A 19,610-nucleotide genomic window follows, 5' to 3' on the forward strand; every position below is an offset into this window, starting at 1 on the left:
GGTTCAGGATCATGATCGCTCCATGAGCACGGCGTGGGAAGAGCAAGTGATCCATAGGCCCGAGACCTGTTCAGAGAAATCTGTCGATCACATTGTGCTCATGAAGATCAGTGGCGCCGAGGTAGGGATGCTCGAGATTCAGGTATTGTGGCAGCTAGGGTTCATCTCGTCAGATAGCCCAGCCCCACCAGCATACCCGGAACCGAACTTGTGGCCGGAAGTGTCAAGCCAGTATAACTGCTAGAGTAAAGGGCTTCTCTCGATACTCAAAAAGTGTCACTCGATGCGCCCGACCAAGTACGTACCAGAAAGTGGAAAAAATGTGTAAGTTCCTTCCACCACTTTCACCACTGCTCCTTCCGTCACTGCCCTTCCACTACTGCCTTTCCACCACTTCCTTCGACCCTCACATCTCCAATCCCAATCTCAAATGCCCATCCCATCCTCCAATCCTCCAAATTTCTGAAGCGCCACACCCATTCGAACCTAAGTCAAACCAATTCGAACCGACAACCCAAACCAAACTTGCCGCCGCCACCGAGACGCAGGTCATTGACCCCGCCACTAGAACTCCAAGGCGTAGATGGAGTCTATCGTATTGGCCTCAGTTGGGAGTATACCACCATGACTTGCCCAAGGTCCATGGGAACTCTGATTGTCGTGGTGTGACGCTTATGTGAACGAAATTGGGTGATATGCGATATGTAGGTGCGTTCGCGTGTCACTGGAGTGAGACCGAAGTGCTGAGAGTGATAGCTGTGAGTGTCAGATACTCATGGTTCCTGCGTTGAAGCTCGATAGACTCCACTCTGGGGTTCCAAAAATTCCACTTGAAGCCTGCCTTGGCATGAGCAAAGGGGCAAGGAAGCCACCTGAAGCAGCACCAGCGTGAACCGGAATGTCGGTTGCCATTCTTCGCTTCGTACTCATCCAAAACCTTCGAAATCTCCTGGACTGGCTCGTAATGTCCAGTGTACGTGCTTCCAAGGATGACGAAGACGCCGATTGTGGTCTCGTCAATGTTCTCCTTGATCGGTTCGCAATCGAGGCGGTAATGGCTCTTTTTGCTGACTGGCAGGACCGGACTTCAACCTCGAAGTAGCTTGCGACTTTGCCCAGCGCAACCTGAGTGTTTGCTCCAATGACGATCTTTGGTTTGCTCTTGCCTCTGGCCTTTTCATCTCGCTTCTCTTGTAATCTTCTCGTCAGAGCCAACCCACCTCGATAAATGGCTTCAGAGGAGCCGGTAGTAGCTGGAATGCAGTTAGTGGCTGACAATCCATTGCGAAGGCACCGATCTAACCTGTTTCGATCGGGTGTTCCCTTTCTGAGCTCCCAGCATGTCCGTATTGATCAATTATACCTTGCATGGCAGTACTGAAGATCAGGTTAGCCGTCCGCTACTACCTGAGGCGAGGATGCAGCGCACAGGATCATCGACGGGCACTCGTCTGCATCGAAAATGTTTGAAATGTTTTCGACCATGAAGGCTTCTGCTTAGCGTTCCACGTAGGTACCAACGAAACTCGCCGAGTTGAGGTTCGGTCGGCCATCAAGATCGAGCTCGGCTTTGACCGTTTGGTGTACAGCGTCAGGATGTAGATCGAGTCAACTTTTCTTCTGATACAATCCTTGTGTCCTGCTCGATTCACAAGAGCGCCATGCTAGGGCATACTGAGCTTGCTAATACTGTCTGCTGCATTGTATCTGGGTGAGTCTGAACACATTTTAGCTCTACCTCCCGTGGAAATGTCTTGTAGATCCTGACTTGGTATGAGCGAGCAACTTGCATCGTTGGACTTTACACGAAGGCGGCGAGGGTGAGCTTTATCATCACCAAGTCTCAAGTTTTCGATGATCTCCTCGAGGTCAATGTGACGGGCGAGTCCAGCCATGGCGCCGGTTGTATTTCAAACGTAGACGTAGAACAATTGAACGGCGAGTTAGGGTGATATGAAGTGAACAATGAGTCCGCAAGGCCTTGCAGAGCAGATTCTGTTAAGAAGCAAGCAATGCTGCGTTTATCCTGGGCCTAAAGCATGGTCTTACCCGTCGACGCATCTGGAGACGCGTAGCTCTACTGTTTGCCATGACGAACGTATGAGATCAAGGCAAATAGCTGATGTTACTGCGGGCGTCGCATACGGCGCCGTGTGTAACAGCTGGAGTTATTAGAGTATGTGCGGAACGCATCGCTCTGTCATCCGGGTCGTTCTATTGGAGACGTTACAGTAGGAGGAGACATGGGCATGTGGAAGCCTTCATCTGAAGCCTTGGCTTCATCAACTTGATATGTGGGCACTGCATTGGGGTCTTTACAGCGCTGATTGTGTGTCTGCTGTCTTAGGTAGCTTCATAGGCACATAGCAAGAAGCGAGAACGGTAATATTTCAAGAACAGGAGGTAAGAGCTCTTGAAGTGCTTGTTTTGTCGCGTCCTGGGATACGCCATGCCGCCAACCGAGCGGGCGCGGACGGCCAAAAGCTTAGCAGTGTTGAAAAAGCCACAAGCCTTCTCGGCCTCACAAGCAATGGCGTCAAGCATCTCGACGACCACGTTTTCTCGAGGTCTGGCCCTGGCTCTCTTTGTGCAGTGCATCCTGTATGCATTTGCACTCCCGTGCTACAGAGGACCGGCCAGCCATGCCGATTTCAGTGCATCGGATTTGTGGTCTGTTGCTTCGAATTGCTAGATCGTCGGAACACGTGGATCAGCATTTCTCGAGGGACGTGAACATGGATGTCTGACTGCAGCTCTTCGCAGCCTGTTCATTATTCATTTTGATCCTAGTCTTAGTACAAAACTGTGCCATGCCTGTTGCATCACAGATAACAAGGCCCCTGTTCAGCCTGCGCCATGCTATTTTCAACATCAAACAAACGCTGGGGTATAGAACGTTCAAGAAACACACAATCCCAAATCCGAGAGTCCACCAAGATGGACGCTTCGTAACCGCGAATCCCGTCCCATATACCACATAATCAGTCATGAATCACATCTCCGGATCTATGCCTGCCGGACCATGAAAAGAGAAGCATCCAATTGGTCTGTAAGACCATGAGCAGCGACTGCACATCTTATGCTGCCATGGTGATGTTAGAATTGTCTTGGCTGTCACTGCCTGACTCGGACTTCACGCCATCAGCAGCCTGGGCATCCGGATCACCGGCCTTGCCGCAGCCTTTGACTAGGATATGTCTCTGCAAGCACAGTTAGCATGATCGTGCAAGGACCAAAGGTTAGGAAACAACGTACCTTGAGAGCATCTTTTCTCGAGAAGCTCTTGTCACAGTTTGCACAAGGGAAGGGCTTCACGGCTAAATGTATCCTTTTGTGTCGCTTAAGATCATGGTTGCGGTTGAAGCTCTGCGGACATTCATCACACTTGAAGGGCCGGTCTTGGTTTTGCTGTGGCGAGTTTGCTCGGCCTTGCGAATACGCAAGTTGTGGATTGGCGGCATAGCCGGAGTTAAAGTGCATTGGCATCATTTGCGCGTGCATGTTGCCGACTAATGACATTTGCGAGCCTGGGCTGTTTACGTTGGACAAGATTGGCCCAGGCATTGCTGGCAATGAATACGACGGATATGGGGGCTTGGCGAAAGGGCTTGGGTGCGTTGAGATATGGGAGATCGGCCCTTGATGAAGAGGTGGAGACGTCGTTGAGGCTGGCGCACTTGCTGGATGTGGGCTCTGGGATACAGGAGTCTGGCTTTGGAAGCCATATGGTGGCTGAGGTGTTGCTGAGGAGGTCATGGCAGCAAAAAGACCAGGCGTTGAAGACGCTCTCGATACAGCATCAGCTGGCGAGATGGGCGAAGTCTGACTCTGTGGGCGTATGTGATTGGCAAGCATAGAATTGCTCATCGAATGGTGCTGTTGACCCTGGCTCACCGATGAGCTTGGTGATGCGAGGGGAGGGCCGTGCGAGTACGACTGGACACTGTTCATCTCATACGGTGGTGGTGGAAGAGCAGACCCGGGGCCCGATGAAGGCGAATTTGGATCGTTTCGTGCTCCAGATCCGGGAATTGGCGAGAACATTGGCCTGCCAGAGAAGACCTGGCCGTTTTGCCACGGCTGAGGCGTGAGGCCAGTGTTGAAGCCTGTCGATGTGGCACCGGGACCTGACCAGAACGTTGGTGTATATGGCAGTACTGGAATGTTGTGGTGGGAGAGGTGGGCGCTTGGATTAGGCGTGTCGTGCATTGAGTGCGGTGGTGGTGTTGGCAGATTTCCAATGCTTACCGCAGCGGGTACCGGCTGACTATGTATCCCTGATAGAGGAGGAAACTTGTGTGCGAAATGTGGAGGTGCGAAATGTGATGATGGTGGTGGCAGCTCGAAAGATGGTAAGTTGTGGGCTGCTGGCCGCCTCTGGGTAAGACTTGATGGCATGCCTGCAGAATCCAAAGAAGTCCCCATTGGGAACTGGATTGCGACCGAAGCCAGTGTGCTGGAAGCGAGGTGACTCGCGGCTTTGCTGGAATTCGAGGAACCTGCTTGAGGTATGGTCAATACTTCGAGTACCGACAACTCGTGGACAGGCTAGGTGTTCCCGACTTTCGCTCGATACCTTGTTCTTTCGAAGCCACGATGATCGTTTGTGGCCCGGCAGCAACGTTGCCTGGCAGGTTATTTCTCTTCCAGCTGCTCTGACAGTCTTCCCAACGTTCGTCCCTTAAGCACAAATATTGTCGGTGCTATAGATGGCAGATTGAAGGAGGCAATGAAGCCTTGTCTGGGTCCGAGAAGACGATCGTTGAATTGGCAAAACCAACACGCGTTTTTGGATCACCTTTCTCTGAGATATCCCGAGCCAAAAGATCGAGATTCCCTGATCAGTGTCTTGTGCTGGCCTTGGGGGTACGACAGCGCCGGTGAGCTCGATTCGTGTCGAGAGCAATGATCGTCTTAGGGAAAGATCAGCATGAAAAAGATCGCCTGCCGAAGGTTCCACCGTGATTGTCGATCCAGGTACAGAGTTCCAAAAACCTGGTTGAGTCGGTCCAGCAGAAGTAAAGGATTTGGCAGCACGTATCTCTCGTGGACGTCGATGTCGCTAGCAGTAGAACGGCGATTGCTTCGACAGATGAGTGAAGATACAGTGTCAGGCTGGTGGAGGGAACTAGTTGAAGAATGCGAACCAAGATCCTTTTGCTGAGGACTCGCACATGGCGCTTCTGGTGGGGAGCTGGCACACGGCTGGCTGGATTGGCCTCTCGCCTGCTGTTCGTCTAAAAAGAGGAGGGCGTGCTCATAGCTGGATGACCAGGAAGGACTTGAACTTAGGCGAAAACAGGACAGGCGCCGATGGGAACGCACGGTTGTCAATTGGAGTGGGGACTTGAGTCTCAGTCATCGACCTGTCCAGACTCGATCTAAGCAGGCCGAAAAGGGAGCCTGTTAGATTAGATGGAGCGGCTCACGCTATGCTCCTAACGTAACAAAGTTCGTAATAGCTGGAGCCGAGCGGATGATGCATATCGTTAAAGTCTCTACGTACATGTCCCAGGATTCGACTATAATGAACCATAAACTCTGACCTTCACGAGCTTGGGAGTAGTTCAAGGTGAACAGCCGAAAATCATAGATTTCCATGATAAGCACCGATTGCGATACGAGATCATTAAGGTATTCGCTGATCATGACTTTGATGTGGGTGCCTCTCTCTATTACTCGAGCACTGGTTCTATCACGGGTCAACAATAATTGTTGCTTTGTTTTGTCGCTATAGGGAGGGATCCATGCATGTACCAACGTCCTTAACGCCATGCAGCGTATGCATTGACGCTCGAAGCACTTCTTCGGATCTCTCAAAGCTGGTAGGGTGGACAAGCATAGACATTGCAGTAGCGGGTATCCCAAAGCTCTTGCTTACCAGAAGCGCATCTCCAGGAGAAATCCTCACTGTGGGATTGGTGTTGGATGTCCAAGCGTGCTCGGAAGCTGCCTAGCAAGTCTCTAGTCTCGCCGGCCAAGCACGCTAACTCTGCGTCACAGGAGGGCCTCGCAACTTTACGACCCGCTTGCAAGTCTCATCTGCGACAGATGTCAAGACTGTCAAACATCCTCGCTAACTTTGAACGAAGACAGCGTCCTTTCGACTAGAGTACATGTTGAGCTTGAAACAACGTCTGCTGATGGTCATCTTGCGCAATCATATCAATTGACTTCGGCCATGAGCTTTTGCTCAGAGATGTAATCTGCGTGCTGAAGCCAAAATACGAATGCTGGAGTGCTGTATTGGATTCTGAAACACAGTAGCCTAGGGCCTCCAGCAAGCAACAGATCAACAGTCTTGACTTGCAGACCGGCTATCTCATGATGTACGATCGACAATGGTTGTTGCGCATCTTGCGCGTCAAAGCAATTCCATCCGCATCGAGGTTGTCGCTCAGCAAGAAGTGCCAACAATGCCCCGTTTCTGCCAGCAGGGAAGATGCCCCGGGATGCCAGCTGCTGGTTCATGACAGCTGCCGCTAGCATCGCAGATTGAAGAAACCAATGTTCATCAGGCTTAGCTCCATGCAAGAAGCACAGCTTAACATCCAGGCTCAGAAGACGCTACTGCCACGACCCGCGTGTGTGCAATTTCTACAACCATGTGGTCGCCATCCTCAGCAACATCGACTGTTGCGCGCTACGACTTGCCTGAAAGCTCATGTCGTGGCTGCCGCGGCTGAAGGCAACTTGTGTCTTTTTGGATGGCGCTGCATGATGCATCACTTCATACCACTTTGAGATGCAATCACACCACCGTGGGATAGCCACCAAGACTTATCCGCACCTTCTTCGGCAAGCCATACCTTCGCACTTTCTTGCCAGTGGTCGTCTTCAAGGTCTTCCGAGAATCGATCAGGCAGCTTCACAATCGTGTCGACCACATTTCTCCGATTTGACAGGAGCTAAACTAATGCAAACCGAAAGAGGAAAGTGCCTGCCTGACAGGAAATTGGCACGTTGAACTGTAATCTGCGCTAACAGCTTTCCCGAGACTTCTCAGTGACCGATCCTTTTGGGCGATTTCGCAAAGGCCTGCCCCTGACACAGGCATAAATCAGGCCAGCTCAGATCCATGGTTCTTCCTCAATCCGATCGCCCCTGAGGCACAGCATCAACATCATTCCGGCAGTATTCTCATTAGTGTACACGCTCGTCTTAATTTACGTGAAGCAACTGAGAGCGATCCAGGCGTCTCGCCCGGATCGTTGAAGCGATGAGGCTCGTGGTCAACATGACTGATGCGGAAGTCTCTCGCTTGGAATTAAAACTCGGTAAAGTGAAGAGGGGCAAAAATGCAAAAATTAGCGATCTTTGATGCACACACCAAAACCGTCACATCGTCCGTGCACCTCACCATAAGATCCACAGCGACAAGTTCAAGGTACGCTTGCCTGTCTTGATGGTACAGATGCGAGCCTTCGGCAAAGGCGTTGTGGTCGCATGTAACAATATTTGCGCGGAGCTATCGGTGTTAGAAACCATGCTTTGCTTCTGAAGAGCTCTACTCTATCACTCTTACTTTATCGACTGCGGTTTTCGGATCATGTCCGTCACCTACATCAAGTGTCGTGCTGGTCCTTCGTACTCAGCGGAAACACCACAATGGTTTCGAGGGTCCTGCGTGCTGTACTCTCATGCACTGGTCCATTCGCTACATGATCAAATTCACCAGCTCAGTCACCTGCCTTCTATAACGCGTTGTTCATGTACTTCCATGCGCCGAGGTTCATGTGGCAGATCGTTATGCATGCTTCGCCGTAGCCGGGGAATTGCCTGATCTCACCACTTGCGATTTCCTGTTATACTCGCAAGAATCAACAGACATTCTTTCACAGCAAGTATGCAATTAATGAGATGTCGTTGATTTGATCAACATCCCAACTGCTTGATAGGACAGCTTGCAGGCGGGTGGCGTTGCAAGCCTGAAGCCATCTTTCGGGCGTTCGGACCTGCATCAAGCCCACAAGCCAAACGACAACGATGCCTTCGCCTCCACGTTTTGGCTGCGGATATTGTTTCCGTAGCTACTCGATTGGCTTGTGGGCTTGCTGGGGCTCAAAACGTTCCATCAGCGGCGGCCATTCCACGATGCTGCTGTACTCCGTGGCTTCACATTTCATGAGCTTCCTCTCTCAATCACGACGTGTTGCAAATAGACATAAGTATTCTGCAATTCAAGACCATCGTCTGTAAGGTCAAGAGTTGTAAGTCGGCAACCCGTCAGCATGCAGCTGATGAGCAAATAGCTCATGGTCGCCGAATAAAATTGGGATTGAGCTCAATCTCAGCATCGATATGACTAAACTCCTTCAAATCCTTCCATTGATATCGACGAGCACCCAACCCTCATGAGCGCTCGCTGGACTGCTCTCTTTTGCTTTCCACAGCGCCTCTGTTCAAGAACCAGAACAAGGCCTCAAACCAAGCTGTCAACTTCATCGGGTTGTCTCTTTCGCTAGCCCTATAAAGCAGATTCGAATCCGGATCACAGTCACAATCCATGGCCACGACAGCGACGCGGGTGGCGCCTGCCAGATATCGAGGCACGATCACCTTCCTCTGCAACCAAGCGACCCCAGCGCAGTACGTTGCCACGCATGAGAGCATGTCCGATATCGTATTCGAAGATGCCTGTGCTGCTTCCATTGCCTGGGAGCTGCTAGCACTTGAGGTAGCACTATCAAAATGAGATATGTCCTCTTATTCATCGTACTTTCCAACGCGATGTCCAGGTTAGAGACCATGGTGGAAAAAACCAGGAGGACATATGTGCCTTCTTCGCTCATCAGGTCAGACACCTTCCTCTCCCAACAATCGTTTGCCTTTTTCAAGCGGCTCGAATAATCTTTTTGTCTCTTCGACACTCCGCTGTTCATGACATAGAGAATCGGCTACGAACATCGGCTGCTCTCCATCAATGCACCTTCATACGACTCTAGAAGCCACACACGGTAAAGTACTTGCTTCCCTTGAAGTTCTCGCAAACACCAAGATGCCAGATCTTGCGGGTTGTCCTTTGCTCTTCAGGTACGTTCAGCACCTTCCTGACATCTTTACCCTCGGCCGGGCTGATAGCTTGCTGTAATTTCACACCGAACGATATTCTCCGGCGAAACTGCCAGTGCGTCTGTTACTGGTCTGCATGTCTCTGGTCAAAGCAGACCCGACTGCCCTGCCAGCGTCCTAGAATATTGTCCTTCTCTTGTCCCATCGGCAAAGTTCGTTGTATGCCTTGGCTGCGCGGAATTTTCTCATTCATCTGGGACGGACCCCTGCCTTGGGTTGTCACGTTGATGCCTTTTTGTCGACATTGCCGCCACTGTTGCTAGCGGATTTCTGGGCATGTCGTCGCGACGGGATCAGCACCTGATGTTGGTTGCCATTGTCAGGAAGTGCGTTCAGATCTTCACTTCTGAGAAGTATCCTGCGTGGATCATGCAGACATCCACATGTTGGTCGCTCTCTATGATCTCGGATTCACAGCAGCCACCTTTCCTTAACTTTGGGGTTAGGTACTCAATGTTTCTTCATCTGGCTGTTCGCTTCAATATTACCATATCCACTCCTGGTCGCCGCTTACCTTCGACTATCGCCAAGCCTAGCACTTGACACTGCCAAACTTCGACCTCATTACCTACGATCGAGATCAATAGAAGCACAGACCTCATCAAAGGAGAAGGAAACAAGAGCTAGGAACGAATACAGCAATACAGAAATTCAGGCTCTGGAGATCAAGAATCATTTGACGACTCAGGTCGAGTACACTACCTTCCTCGCCGCCGCCTTTCCCTGATACCCAAGTCATTTCTCTTTACCGAGCTCCCTGTCGTTGGTTGGACCTCATCTACCTGCACATGATCGAGCACGACGTTTCCTCTGCGGATTTACCGCAACTCGACTGCCCCAAAACGCCTCAACTATCTGTTGTTGTGCTTCCCATGGCCCGTGCGGAAGTACATGTCTGTCTTGTTCTGATCACAACTACCTTCGAATACACTTCTGACCATGCCAGTCCTCGTCAGTCCCGTCACCAACACCAATAACCACATGGTCCGTCGTCCAACTCATACAACCTCTTTGCTCCTTCGGACTCCCAAATCTTCTATTCTTCCACACGCAGCAACAGCAGGCATTTGTCTTGACTAGGCTTCTTCTCCAAGGCCAGGAGTTTCAATGAACTGCACTCAATGTACTGTACCCGGCTGCGCCGTCTCTGTAGCATAGCCTTTCGCTACTCTGGACCACCAAAGCTCGACCTTCCATGGACAAGATTCTACCCACCTAATCGTGTAATTACTCATTCCACCGCCCTCGCCACCCAGCTCTCCCATACACCAATGTCCCCACAACCAGGACGCCGGTGGGTATTCATTCTATTCCATGCGAAAAATCACCTGCGACGTTCACTGAGTAGAGTAGTCCTTCCAAAATTGTTGCTTCGACTGACCAGTAGCCATCGTCTTGTCGCTGTGCTCTTGGTCTCAGTGCTCAATACCTGAGCACTTTTTCCATCCGCAGCTTCTTTCTCAATCCCTCTCTCTATGCTTCTACCCCTTCAGCTCCTCGTCATCGTCTGCTCCTGTCTTGATCCGTGATTCATTCCTGCTCAACCACAGCACCATCCTCGCCCGCCCAAATCATCTTCTAGCATTCGCACGAAACTCTTCCTCCCTCCTCCACAAATGCGCTCCACCTCTACCCTCCCCTCAAAGACCAAGCGCTGCCTCCTCCTCGTTCATCACAGCTGATCCCATCTCACCAACAGCTCGCCCGGCGCCTTCTCCGCTCACCGTAGACGTCAAGATAAGCTACTACTCCTCACCTGCGCACGTCCCACATACTCTTGTCCCGCCGTCCAAGCGCTGAGCACGGGTCTCTGTTTGGTCTGAGCTCGCTCGGGGATGCTATCAGACTTGTGCTGTGAATCACCTGCGGACTGTCAGAGTGTCGGTGTTGGTGTTGGTGTTCTTGCTCTGTAACTCGTTGTCGCACGGGGTTTCTGGGGATTTGGCTTGCCTGCGCCGGCAACGCCTCAAGATATTCAGTCCCTCTCTTCGTGGAACGTTTGCCTGCGCCATCAACTGCGTTAGCGAACTGTCAAACATTAGCATACCTCAAGGGATTGGAACGTCAGAAACTGTTAATCATCTGGAATTGGACTTGTATTTTTGTATTGCTAGAACGAGCTTTTGTTCTGCAAACTCAAGAATAAGAACCTCTCAGCGCAAGCCAGCATCGTGAACCACCCTCTTGCGAAACCAGTGGTGATCATTTCCAGCTTTGCCAATACCTGCCAGTACCTCGAGTATCCTTCTCGCTAAAATCAGAACGCAGCAATCATGTCGTATCATCGTATTCTGGAGCCAGTGTCAAGAAAAGCATCACCCACCAACGAAACCTCGAACCACCTTGCATCGAGAGCAAGCGCAGGAAGAGACATCAGCGAAAGTGATCTCTATAGCTCTTGAATTTGTGTACTTTGCAGCTCCGTTGTGTGGTAGAGTCTTCACCCTCAGATTGCTTGGGCAAGAACTCGGACCGATTAAGAACGGCCTCGCCTTTTGTTTCTGAGCAGACGGCTTCAACTGCTCGATCAAATGAGTGACTGAAGTTGGATTTGTGATGGAGAGTGTGTAGACGTGATCGAGTGGCACCTAGATATACCACATGCTGTACTCGACTCGGGTGCTAGCCGGCCAGGTAAGCAAAGATGGCACTTCTGAGGATCTTGGAGTGTCGCTGCTAGCAGATTGGCCTTGCTTGAATCCAGCACCACCCTGTGGGCCAGAAGAAGCAGGAACGTTCTCGTGAGCCTTAGCTCGGTTGGAAGCCAGGTGAGCATAGTAGACAGCGGGGTGGAGGGAAACAGAAGTTGTCGATCTCATGTACTGGTAACAGTGCTCGTAGATCATGTTTTGTAGAGCTGCTGGTGGGTGGTTCGCCTCGTCAAGGAGAACGGTGTAGTGGACAGGTCGAGAAGTGCCTTGGAGGGCGATGTGCGAGTAGAGAAAGAAGTCGAACTCGTTGGGTTGGGTGACATCTCTCTCGATGAGGGTTCCAGGAAGAGGGTTGCCCTTTGGATCACCGTCGCTCTGCTTGGGGAAGGCTCGAATGTGGTGTCGCTTGGACGCAACCACAACAGTTAACTTGCCTGGCCACTTGCCATTGGAGAGCTTGTCGAGGACAGCTCGAATGGGAGGTACCTCCTCTTGGATGACTTTCATGAACTGGCCCTCGGAAACGCCATCACGCATGTAGTAGACTTGACCGGGAGCACGACCTCCACCAACCTCAGACATCCAGTTAGAAATGAGAGGTCCGAGGGTGGACTTCATAGTGCTGTCGGTGATCATTTCGACTCGGATACCGTTCGTCTGGCATCCAGCAGCATACCTACCACCGAAGCGGTCGTATGACACAGTGAGCGCAGCCATTGAGGGCTGATCACTGCCTGGAGAGGCGTGAGAGACGTCGGCACCGATGAAAAGAGTCGGAACAGGAAAGCTGCCTGAGTTGCCACTGGTTCTGTCTGGAACGGCTTGAGAAGTGGCACCACCGAGTTTGGCGTTGAACTTCATCAAGACGTTGGAGTAGTACTGAGGGTTGCCCTTCTGAACTTGAGCTGCCTGCATGACTTGAGATACAACGCCAAATCGCTTATCACAAGACTTCTTGATGCGAAGGTAGTGTTGTGCGTTTCGGTTCTGTACAAGGAAGACTAAGATCTGAGGTCGACGTCTGAAATTGTTACCGGTAGCTTGGAACAACTCTTCGACTGCTTTGCCAGGGTCGTCGTTGACTTTCTGGATAAAGGGCTTGTTGTTGCTGACCGCGCCGCCGTGACCTCGATAAGCCTTGACGAAGTCCATGGCAAATTTCTCAATGGCGCCCTTGTCAAGGTTGGTTCTGCCACCAAAGAAGCCGATGCCCCAAGAGACCAGTTCATTTGGATTTGGGTTGACGAACTGCTTCTGTCTCAGATCCCATCGACCTTTGGTGCCGGGCTGCTCGACCTTGTTCTTGAACTTAATACCTGGCGCGGGTAAGACTCGAGCTTGAGTGATCAATTGCTGGTTGTTGATCTTCAGGCCGTAGTTCTTGAGATATGTATCGGTCTCCCACTGCAACCAAGACTTACCGTCGTTGATGGCGGCGAGTCGCTGGTTCGGCGGCGAGACGGCGAACTTGATCATGTTGGCTGTTTGGGTCTCATCCAGCTTGGCACCATAGCGCTGGTTCTCGACAACAACGAGAATTTCCATAGGGAAGTAGACGGGTTGACCCTTCATCTTCTTCGTCATCTGGATAAGCGGTATGTTGGGGTAGTGTAGGTTGAGGTTGTATCGGCGAGAGAAGTATGCAGCAACAGTGACCTGCTCGCCCGTTTCGTTACCGGTCTGTGGATCTCTCCACATGATTCGGTGGTCGTTGGCGTTCACCTTAGCAATGCTGTCGATCTTCCAGACTGTATCCGGCTGCTTGTTGCCTTTGTAGGTGGCTTTAACAGAAAGCTTCTTCAAGTACTTTTGAGTAGCTCGAACTTGTTCATAGTTGCGGAACTGTTGAGCAATCTGACTAGGATCACGCCAGTTATTCTTCTGCAGGATAGTGCTGATGAGGGCTTGAGGTTTCCAGAAGCAAGAGTTGGCCACATCAAGGTTGACGACCATCTTGGCACCTTGAGCAAGTCTGATTGACTGGTACACGCCACGGAAAACCTCGATCGAGCCGCCAAGATCCATACGTTGGCCGTTACGGGCGAAGAAGGATCGACGAACTGGGACGAGTCGTGCGTTGTTGGATGGTCCTTCTCGCATGAGGTGGTCCAAGAAGTTGACGGCCTCCAAGACATTGTTGTTGTACTGAACCTTGCCCTGAAGGTATGCCATGATGACAGAGATGTCCAATTTCTTCGTAGGGTTGATGTGTACTCTGAAAGCGTTCTTGCCATCTCTAGAAGGACCTCGACCTTGCTCCTGGTCGAGATCGACCATGAACTTGATCTGGCCGTAGTTCTTCAGAGACCAGGCCAGCTTGTTGCCGTCGTAAATGCAGTCTTGTCCGACATTGTTTCTTCTGGCTTGAGATTGCCATGCTTTCTGCTGAACCATTCTCTTCTCGGCGCCATTGCCGATGATGACGTCGTACTGGTAGATTGTTGCTTGCGGGAGGCCGGTAACTTCGTAGGAGTTCACTGGAAGTTGAATGGCTTTGCCAGTTTGATTGAAACCAGGTCGCTTGGTGAACTCGGTGGGAAGGCCATACTGGCTTGGGTCAGCATTTGAAACAATGTTTTTCAGGTGAGAACGAAAGGGTGGTCGAGGGGCGGTGATGTTTGCCATGATGGCGGCATCGCAAGAGATGCCCTAAAGCTTGTCCTCGAGAAGAAGCAGCAGACATCGAGGAAGAGAGAGAAACATCTCCCATCACAAACGAGCTGTGTTTGCCAGATGCACTGATGCACGAGATGGAAACTCGACCTCAGACAGCATGCTGCAGGAGGGTGACACAGTTGTTGTGGGATGATACATTGTGCGTAAGGTGATTGAATCTTGCTTTTTTGTGAAGTGTAGACAATGCGGGAAGGGAAACTTTTCTTGAACTTACCAGACCATCAATGTTGTAGAACGAAGCGGGCATGTCGACATTCTTGATAGCATCTGTAGCTCGAGGTGCAGGACCTTCTCGTGCAGGGTCTCTTGCAATTGGAACAACTTGAGCAGCACTTTGACCACCGGTGGCCGAACCAGTCTGTGAGGGAACTTGAGTGCCAGCATTGCTTCCTCGTCTCGAGCCACCAGCAGAGCCAGTGACTTGAGATTGCGTGCCTGCAGCAGAACCAGTGCCTCGGGAAGCTGGACCATCAAAGGGTGCCACTCTGCCTCTAGCAGGGTTGGGTCCTCGTCTGGCCTGGCTGCCTCCAACTTCTGGAGCTTGACCACGGGCTTGACCTCGTCGCTTTGAAGAAGACATGGCGTCTAAGATTGTATTAGATGCGTTCGAGTAGATGTGCTGAAGAATCAGATTGTGATTTGGAAGTCGGTGTGTGGGGATTTGTGTGAAAGGGAAATTCCTGCAGAGCAGGAAAATATTGATGAGGTAGGCGATGCAAGAATCTGTGCTTGGCAGGTGCTGAAGGTGCTTGGTGAAAGGCAGGAACGCGTCGAGGCTGCAATCCCCACTGACTAAAATCGAGCAGGTGCAACACCCCGATCAAGTCAAGAATGCAGTTGGTTATAAGGTGCTAGGATCAGAAGATGGTGTCGATGTTCTTACCTTGTGGTCTGGTTGTCTGCCTTATCGACTGTCTTCAAGAGTTCCAACGAGGCTGATTGTCGTGTCAGAGGGTTGAAGGAATGGTTTGGAGGTTGGTTTGAAGGTAGTCGGTAAAGGAAGGGAGGTGACTGAGGCTGATTGATGAAGAAGTCTTCGATCAATGCAACCAAAGAAGAAGATTGGTAGTGTAGTGCTTGGTGAGAAGGAGGAAGGCACGAAGGCTGGACGAAACTGGGGTTTATCAATACCTTCAGCGATCGGAAGACCTGCCTCGTTAATGTAAAGACTTCACTTGCTCCTGAAACATGCCCCCAACCACCACAGTGAGCGAGCAACTGAGCTTTATCGCCACCCTCAAGGTCGACAGTGAGCTGCGCGTAAGGAAAGAAGTGAGGTCAAAGTTGGATTTTCCAGACCGCTGTCAAGCGCGTAAACGCACGGCTGCAGCCCCGGAAATCGTCAAGCTTGACTTGATACGAGTTAGCTGTTGGAGCTCAGTGGAGGCCGTGGCTAGTGCTCATTCGTTGATCACAAAACACTGTCGAAGAACGATGACATGGATGCTTGCCAGCAACCAGTCGTGAAGACAATCGCCAAATGGGACATGAGAGATGGTCCTGAGATCATGCCATCTCAACACTTAGTGCAGGCAACACATTTTATTGGATGCGGTCAGAGCAACATGCGGCCCGTCGGGCTCGTACAATACTCTGCTATGCCTGTAGCCCCTGCTAATATCCTAGCTCTTGCGGTAAATATACAACCATTCATCAGCCGTCCGAATGGGGCGTTGCAGGCTTAGAACCCAAGAAACATCACATGCTTGCTGTATGGACAAACAAAACTACAATAGGTACCTTGCATATGATAGAATTCACCACGCACTTGCTTCCAGTGCCATTGTCCCTTTCTATGGGTATCGGAACGGAGCTGCACTTCGTTAGCTCGAGCTCAAAAGCGTAGAGAAGCAAACATACCTGCAGCGTATTGTGACGTTGGTGTTCCTTGAGGCACGTAGCCTTGTGGAGGAGGAACCATTGGCGGAGGTGGCCCTTGCGAGTACTGCGGCGGCCATGTGGGTGCTGCTACTTGTGGTGTTGGTGGCGGACGTGCTGCACTGACACTTGTTGGAGGTGGCAAGTGCTTTTCTCTGATCAGCTTCTGGATCGCCACAGCATCAAAGCGGATGTCTGTGTACGCCGAAGACTTCGGAAGAATGCTGAGAAGGTGCAGAATTGCGGGTGGTAGAGGAGCAGGGGCTGGTGGTCGAGCAGGCACTGAAGGTTGTGGGATCTTTCGGACTTGGGTACCCATGAACGGCGAATCTCCCCTTGCAATCTTTTGCGGTCGGCCATCGTCGTCATCGTCATCTAGTGGTAGAGGCCGCTTCGGCGAATTCGTATTCGTGATATGGTCAATCACCTTCTGTATTGGCGAATTGACCACATTGTTGACCTCTATGGAGGCGTGCGACGTTGTTTTTGGTAGCCTCTGCGTCGCCGAAACTATGGGATGAGCACTCATCGGGTCGAAACCAGGAGTGCGATATCTGGCACTGAACTGTTTCAGCTCAGGGTCTTCTGGAAACAGTTCTCTTATCCGAGACTCGAGCCTGACAACCTGTGGAAGCTCGCCATATTTAGACTCGTAGTCATGGAAAAACATGAATAAGTCCTTGGACTTGGCCAACAGAAGGGCGTTGTTGCTGGAGGTAAAGCGACCAACTGTCGTCTCAAAGACAGCTCTTGCATTGGTAAGGTCATCCTTGCTTATCAAGTGCTTAATGTACTCGAGAGGTAGTAGGCTGTCATTGGGGTATAGTTTGACGCCCCTCTCCAGGATTCGAGTACCCGTAGCATCTCTGTAGCAGTTCCACTCAATATGGGCAGTTTCGACATAGAATTCGGGTGTCAGCTGACCACGTTTTCGTGCCTCATTGAATATAGTTCTGAAGCCAGAAGGTCCTTTCTCATTTGGCAGACCCTTTCCTTGAACGCGGCGAGTAGCACGCATCAGAGCTACCCAGACATGGGATATTAGATTACTCAGCGCATCAAGGTGAACTTGGTTTGAGTCTTTGATGGCGGTGATTTGCGCATCAAGAGCGGCCTTCTTCTCGGCAACATTTGAAGCATTGATCTCCTCATCGCCAGTCGCTTGGCCGTTTTGGGTTGATGCCTCAAGACTCTGTATCTCGCCTTGCATGCGGGCTTCGGTCTTCTTCTGAATGTCGTATAAGGCATCCAAGACTTTGTCGTACGGCTCGCGCACGGTCTTCATCCTCAACTTCGCACCTGGATCATTCGTGCTGTCATTGGTAGTGGTAGACTCTAGGCGATCTGCTAGCTTGAAGGCAAGGAGCACGGATTCGGGATTGGCTGCAAAGCCTTGGTTGAGCAGGCCGAGGCCTGTGTCTTCTCTATCATTTAGCAGACAGAACTCGGCAGCCTCATACCACATCTCAGGCCAGAATTGCAGGGCCATTAGGGCCTGTTTGTAGATGAAGATGACTCTGTCAAGATATGAGTCGAGCTTATCTTCCTTCAACTCTAGAGGATCATCCTTCTCCCATTGAAGCCATTCCCTCCACAATGAGACTTGTTGTTGGTACTCGAGGTCGCCAGCGTAGCCAAGGGCTGGAGGCAAACGTGGTTGGGAGGTTCGGATGATCTTTCTTGTGATATTCTGGAGCTGTGTGTAGGCAGTTCTGGCAGTCATGTAATCAGGAGAACGTTCCTGCATCATCTTTCTGCCATTGATTTTGTTAATGCCCGTTTCGAAGGCATCATACTCTTTCCACAGTGACTGAATCGCGGACGTTGGGACGGAAAGTGCTTTGCCGTACGCTTCTCTGAGAGCGTCCATCTTCTGACTGTCTTGCCAGCCACTGCCTCCAACTGTGCCTGGGCCTGTCCTCAGGAAGTTGATATAATCCTGCCACAGACTTCCAGAATCCTTGTCCATGCCCACGGACTTGAGAGCGAATTCGAAAGTCTGATGGATATTTTTATAGGCTTGAGAAGTATCACCAGTCTGCATGCTGTGTCGTCTCCGCACATAGTTGACATAGATAGCGAAAAGCTCAACACTCGGCACAGATATTAAAGCCTTCTTAAAGATCTGCTCCATCTGCCATTTGCGGTCAGCGGCCTCTTCCCACCGTAGGAAGGCGCACCATTGCTCGGCCTATGGTCTCCATTAGTACACTGTTAAACGAGCATGAGGAACATATTAACGTACCGCGAGAGGAAAGACGTCAAGGTAGCGCTCATAAGTTCGACGGACTTGGTCGTCCTTGTTGCGGCTCTTGTATTCTTCAATCAACTCTAGCCAAGCAGCCGAATCACCACGAGGATCATCCTTGATGCGATCTTCAAGCATGCCTACCACATCATGTGCCAAGCGTGATTTGGGCAAGACTGACAGGATATCAGCAGGAGAGGATTGATCTGCAGGTGCTTGACCGTTTGTGACTGCAGAATGCGTTTGCGCAATGTTGGAGACAACAGAAGAAGGAACATTAGCAGGACTATCAGTGGCCTGAGCAGGAACAGGAGTCATTCCATTTTCTTGTGTTGGGGATTTTGAAGGTCTATCAAGAGCGTCCTGGTTGCCATTAGGTGCAGACCCATTGACCTCGGCGGGGATAGTGTCATAGACATCATCATCTTGAACATCCTCGAATGTAACATCGTGATCATCCTCGTCATCCAACTCGAAGCCACCTCTTGTTTTCGACGCAGTCTGAACGGGTGTTGACGTTGAAGACATACTGTCCAGGGCGGCTATGCTTGTCAGAGTGTTACCGTTGAGAGGTCTAGGTGGAAGTGGATGAGACTGCGACGGAGAAAGGATGGGATTAGACATCTTTTGCTTGATACGATTGACTCAATGCTGCAATCAAAGCTAGTTGGAGGTAACAGGCCGACCTCTAGGGCATGCGCCCAAGTCGCAATGAATCGCTAACCAGCTTCACCTTCTCACAGCAAATCCCAATACTGGCAGATGTCGCAACTAACGTAGGTTAGATGTTTTGCGCACTTCCAGTTTCAGCCGCAGTGTCTCGTGCGCTCTTTTCTCTGACGATTGGATGGATCTGCGCTCTGGCCGACGAATTTTGAAGGGCGCGGCAATTGCAATGGCGGAAGATCGAAATGGATGAAAGTATTGGCGATGTGAGGAAGATGGAATAGACGTAGATGAAGATGGTTTGTGGAAGACGAAGTTCTTTGATTGACGCAGTCACGGCAGTACCATGAAAGCGGACAAGTCATTCAATACTCGGATAACCTGCTCCAAGCGCAATTAGCCGATAATCTCTCAAGTGC

The 19,610-nt window shown here is 51.0% G+C and overlaps 3 protein-coding genes across 3 annotated transcripts; all 3 read right to left on the minus strand.

Annotated features, from left to right (window-relative positions):
* Positions 1-765: 765 nt before the first annotated feature.
* GAD1 (glutamate decarboxylase gad1) lies at positions 766-1,485 on the minus strand (the record flags this gene model as incomplete). The annotated part of the gene is made up of 3 exons (XM_064870567.1): positions 766-1,253; positions 1,304-1,377; positions 1,430-1,485. The coding sequence occupies 3 exons, from the start codon at positions 1,483-1,485 to the stop codon at positions 766-768; spliced, it is 618 nt and encodes a 205-aa protein (XP_064733020.1).
* A 1,592-nt stretch (positions 1,486-3,077) lies between these two features.
* PMZ80_002133 (uncharacterized protein) lies at positions 3,078-4,398 on the minus strand (the record flags this gene model as incomplete). Its single annotated transcript, XM_064870568.1, has 2 exons — positions 3,078-3,200; positions 3,256-4,398. 2 exons carry the CDS (start codon positions 4,396-4,398, stop codon positions 3,078-3,080), a joined length of 1,266 nt encoding a protein of 421 aa, XP_064733021.1.
* A 7,262-nt stretch (positions 4,399-11,660) lies between these two features.
* ago1 (Protein argonaute) lies at positions 11,661-19,053 on the minus strand (the record flags this gene model as incomplete). Its single annotated transcript, XM_064870569.1, has 4 exons — positions 11,661-14,270; positions 14,614-14,984; positions 16,260-18,468; positions 18,523-19,053. The coding sequence occupies 4 exons, from the start codon at positions 19,051-19,053 to the stop codon at positions 11,661-11,663; spliced, it is 5,721 nt and encodes a 1,906-aa protein (XP_064733022.1).
* Positions 19,054-19,610: the final 557 nt, after the last annotated feature.

Source organism: Knufia obscura (assembly GCF_036327395.1).
Source record: "Knufia obscura strain CCFEE 5817 isolate CBS 148926 chromosome Unknown scaffold_2, whole genome shotgun sequence".
In the NCBI taxonomy this organism is placed as follows: domain Eukaryota; kingdom Fungi; phylum Ascomycota; class Eurotiomycetes; order Chaetothyriales; family Trichomeriaceae; genus Knufia; species Knufia obscura.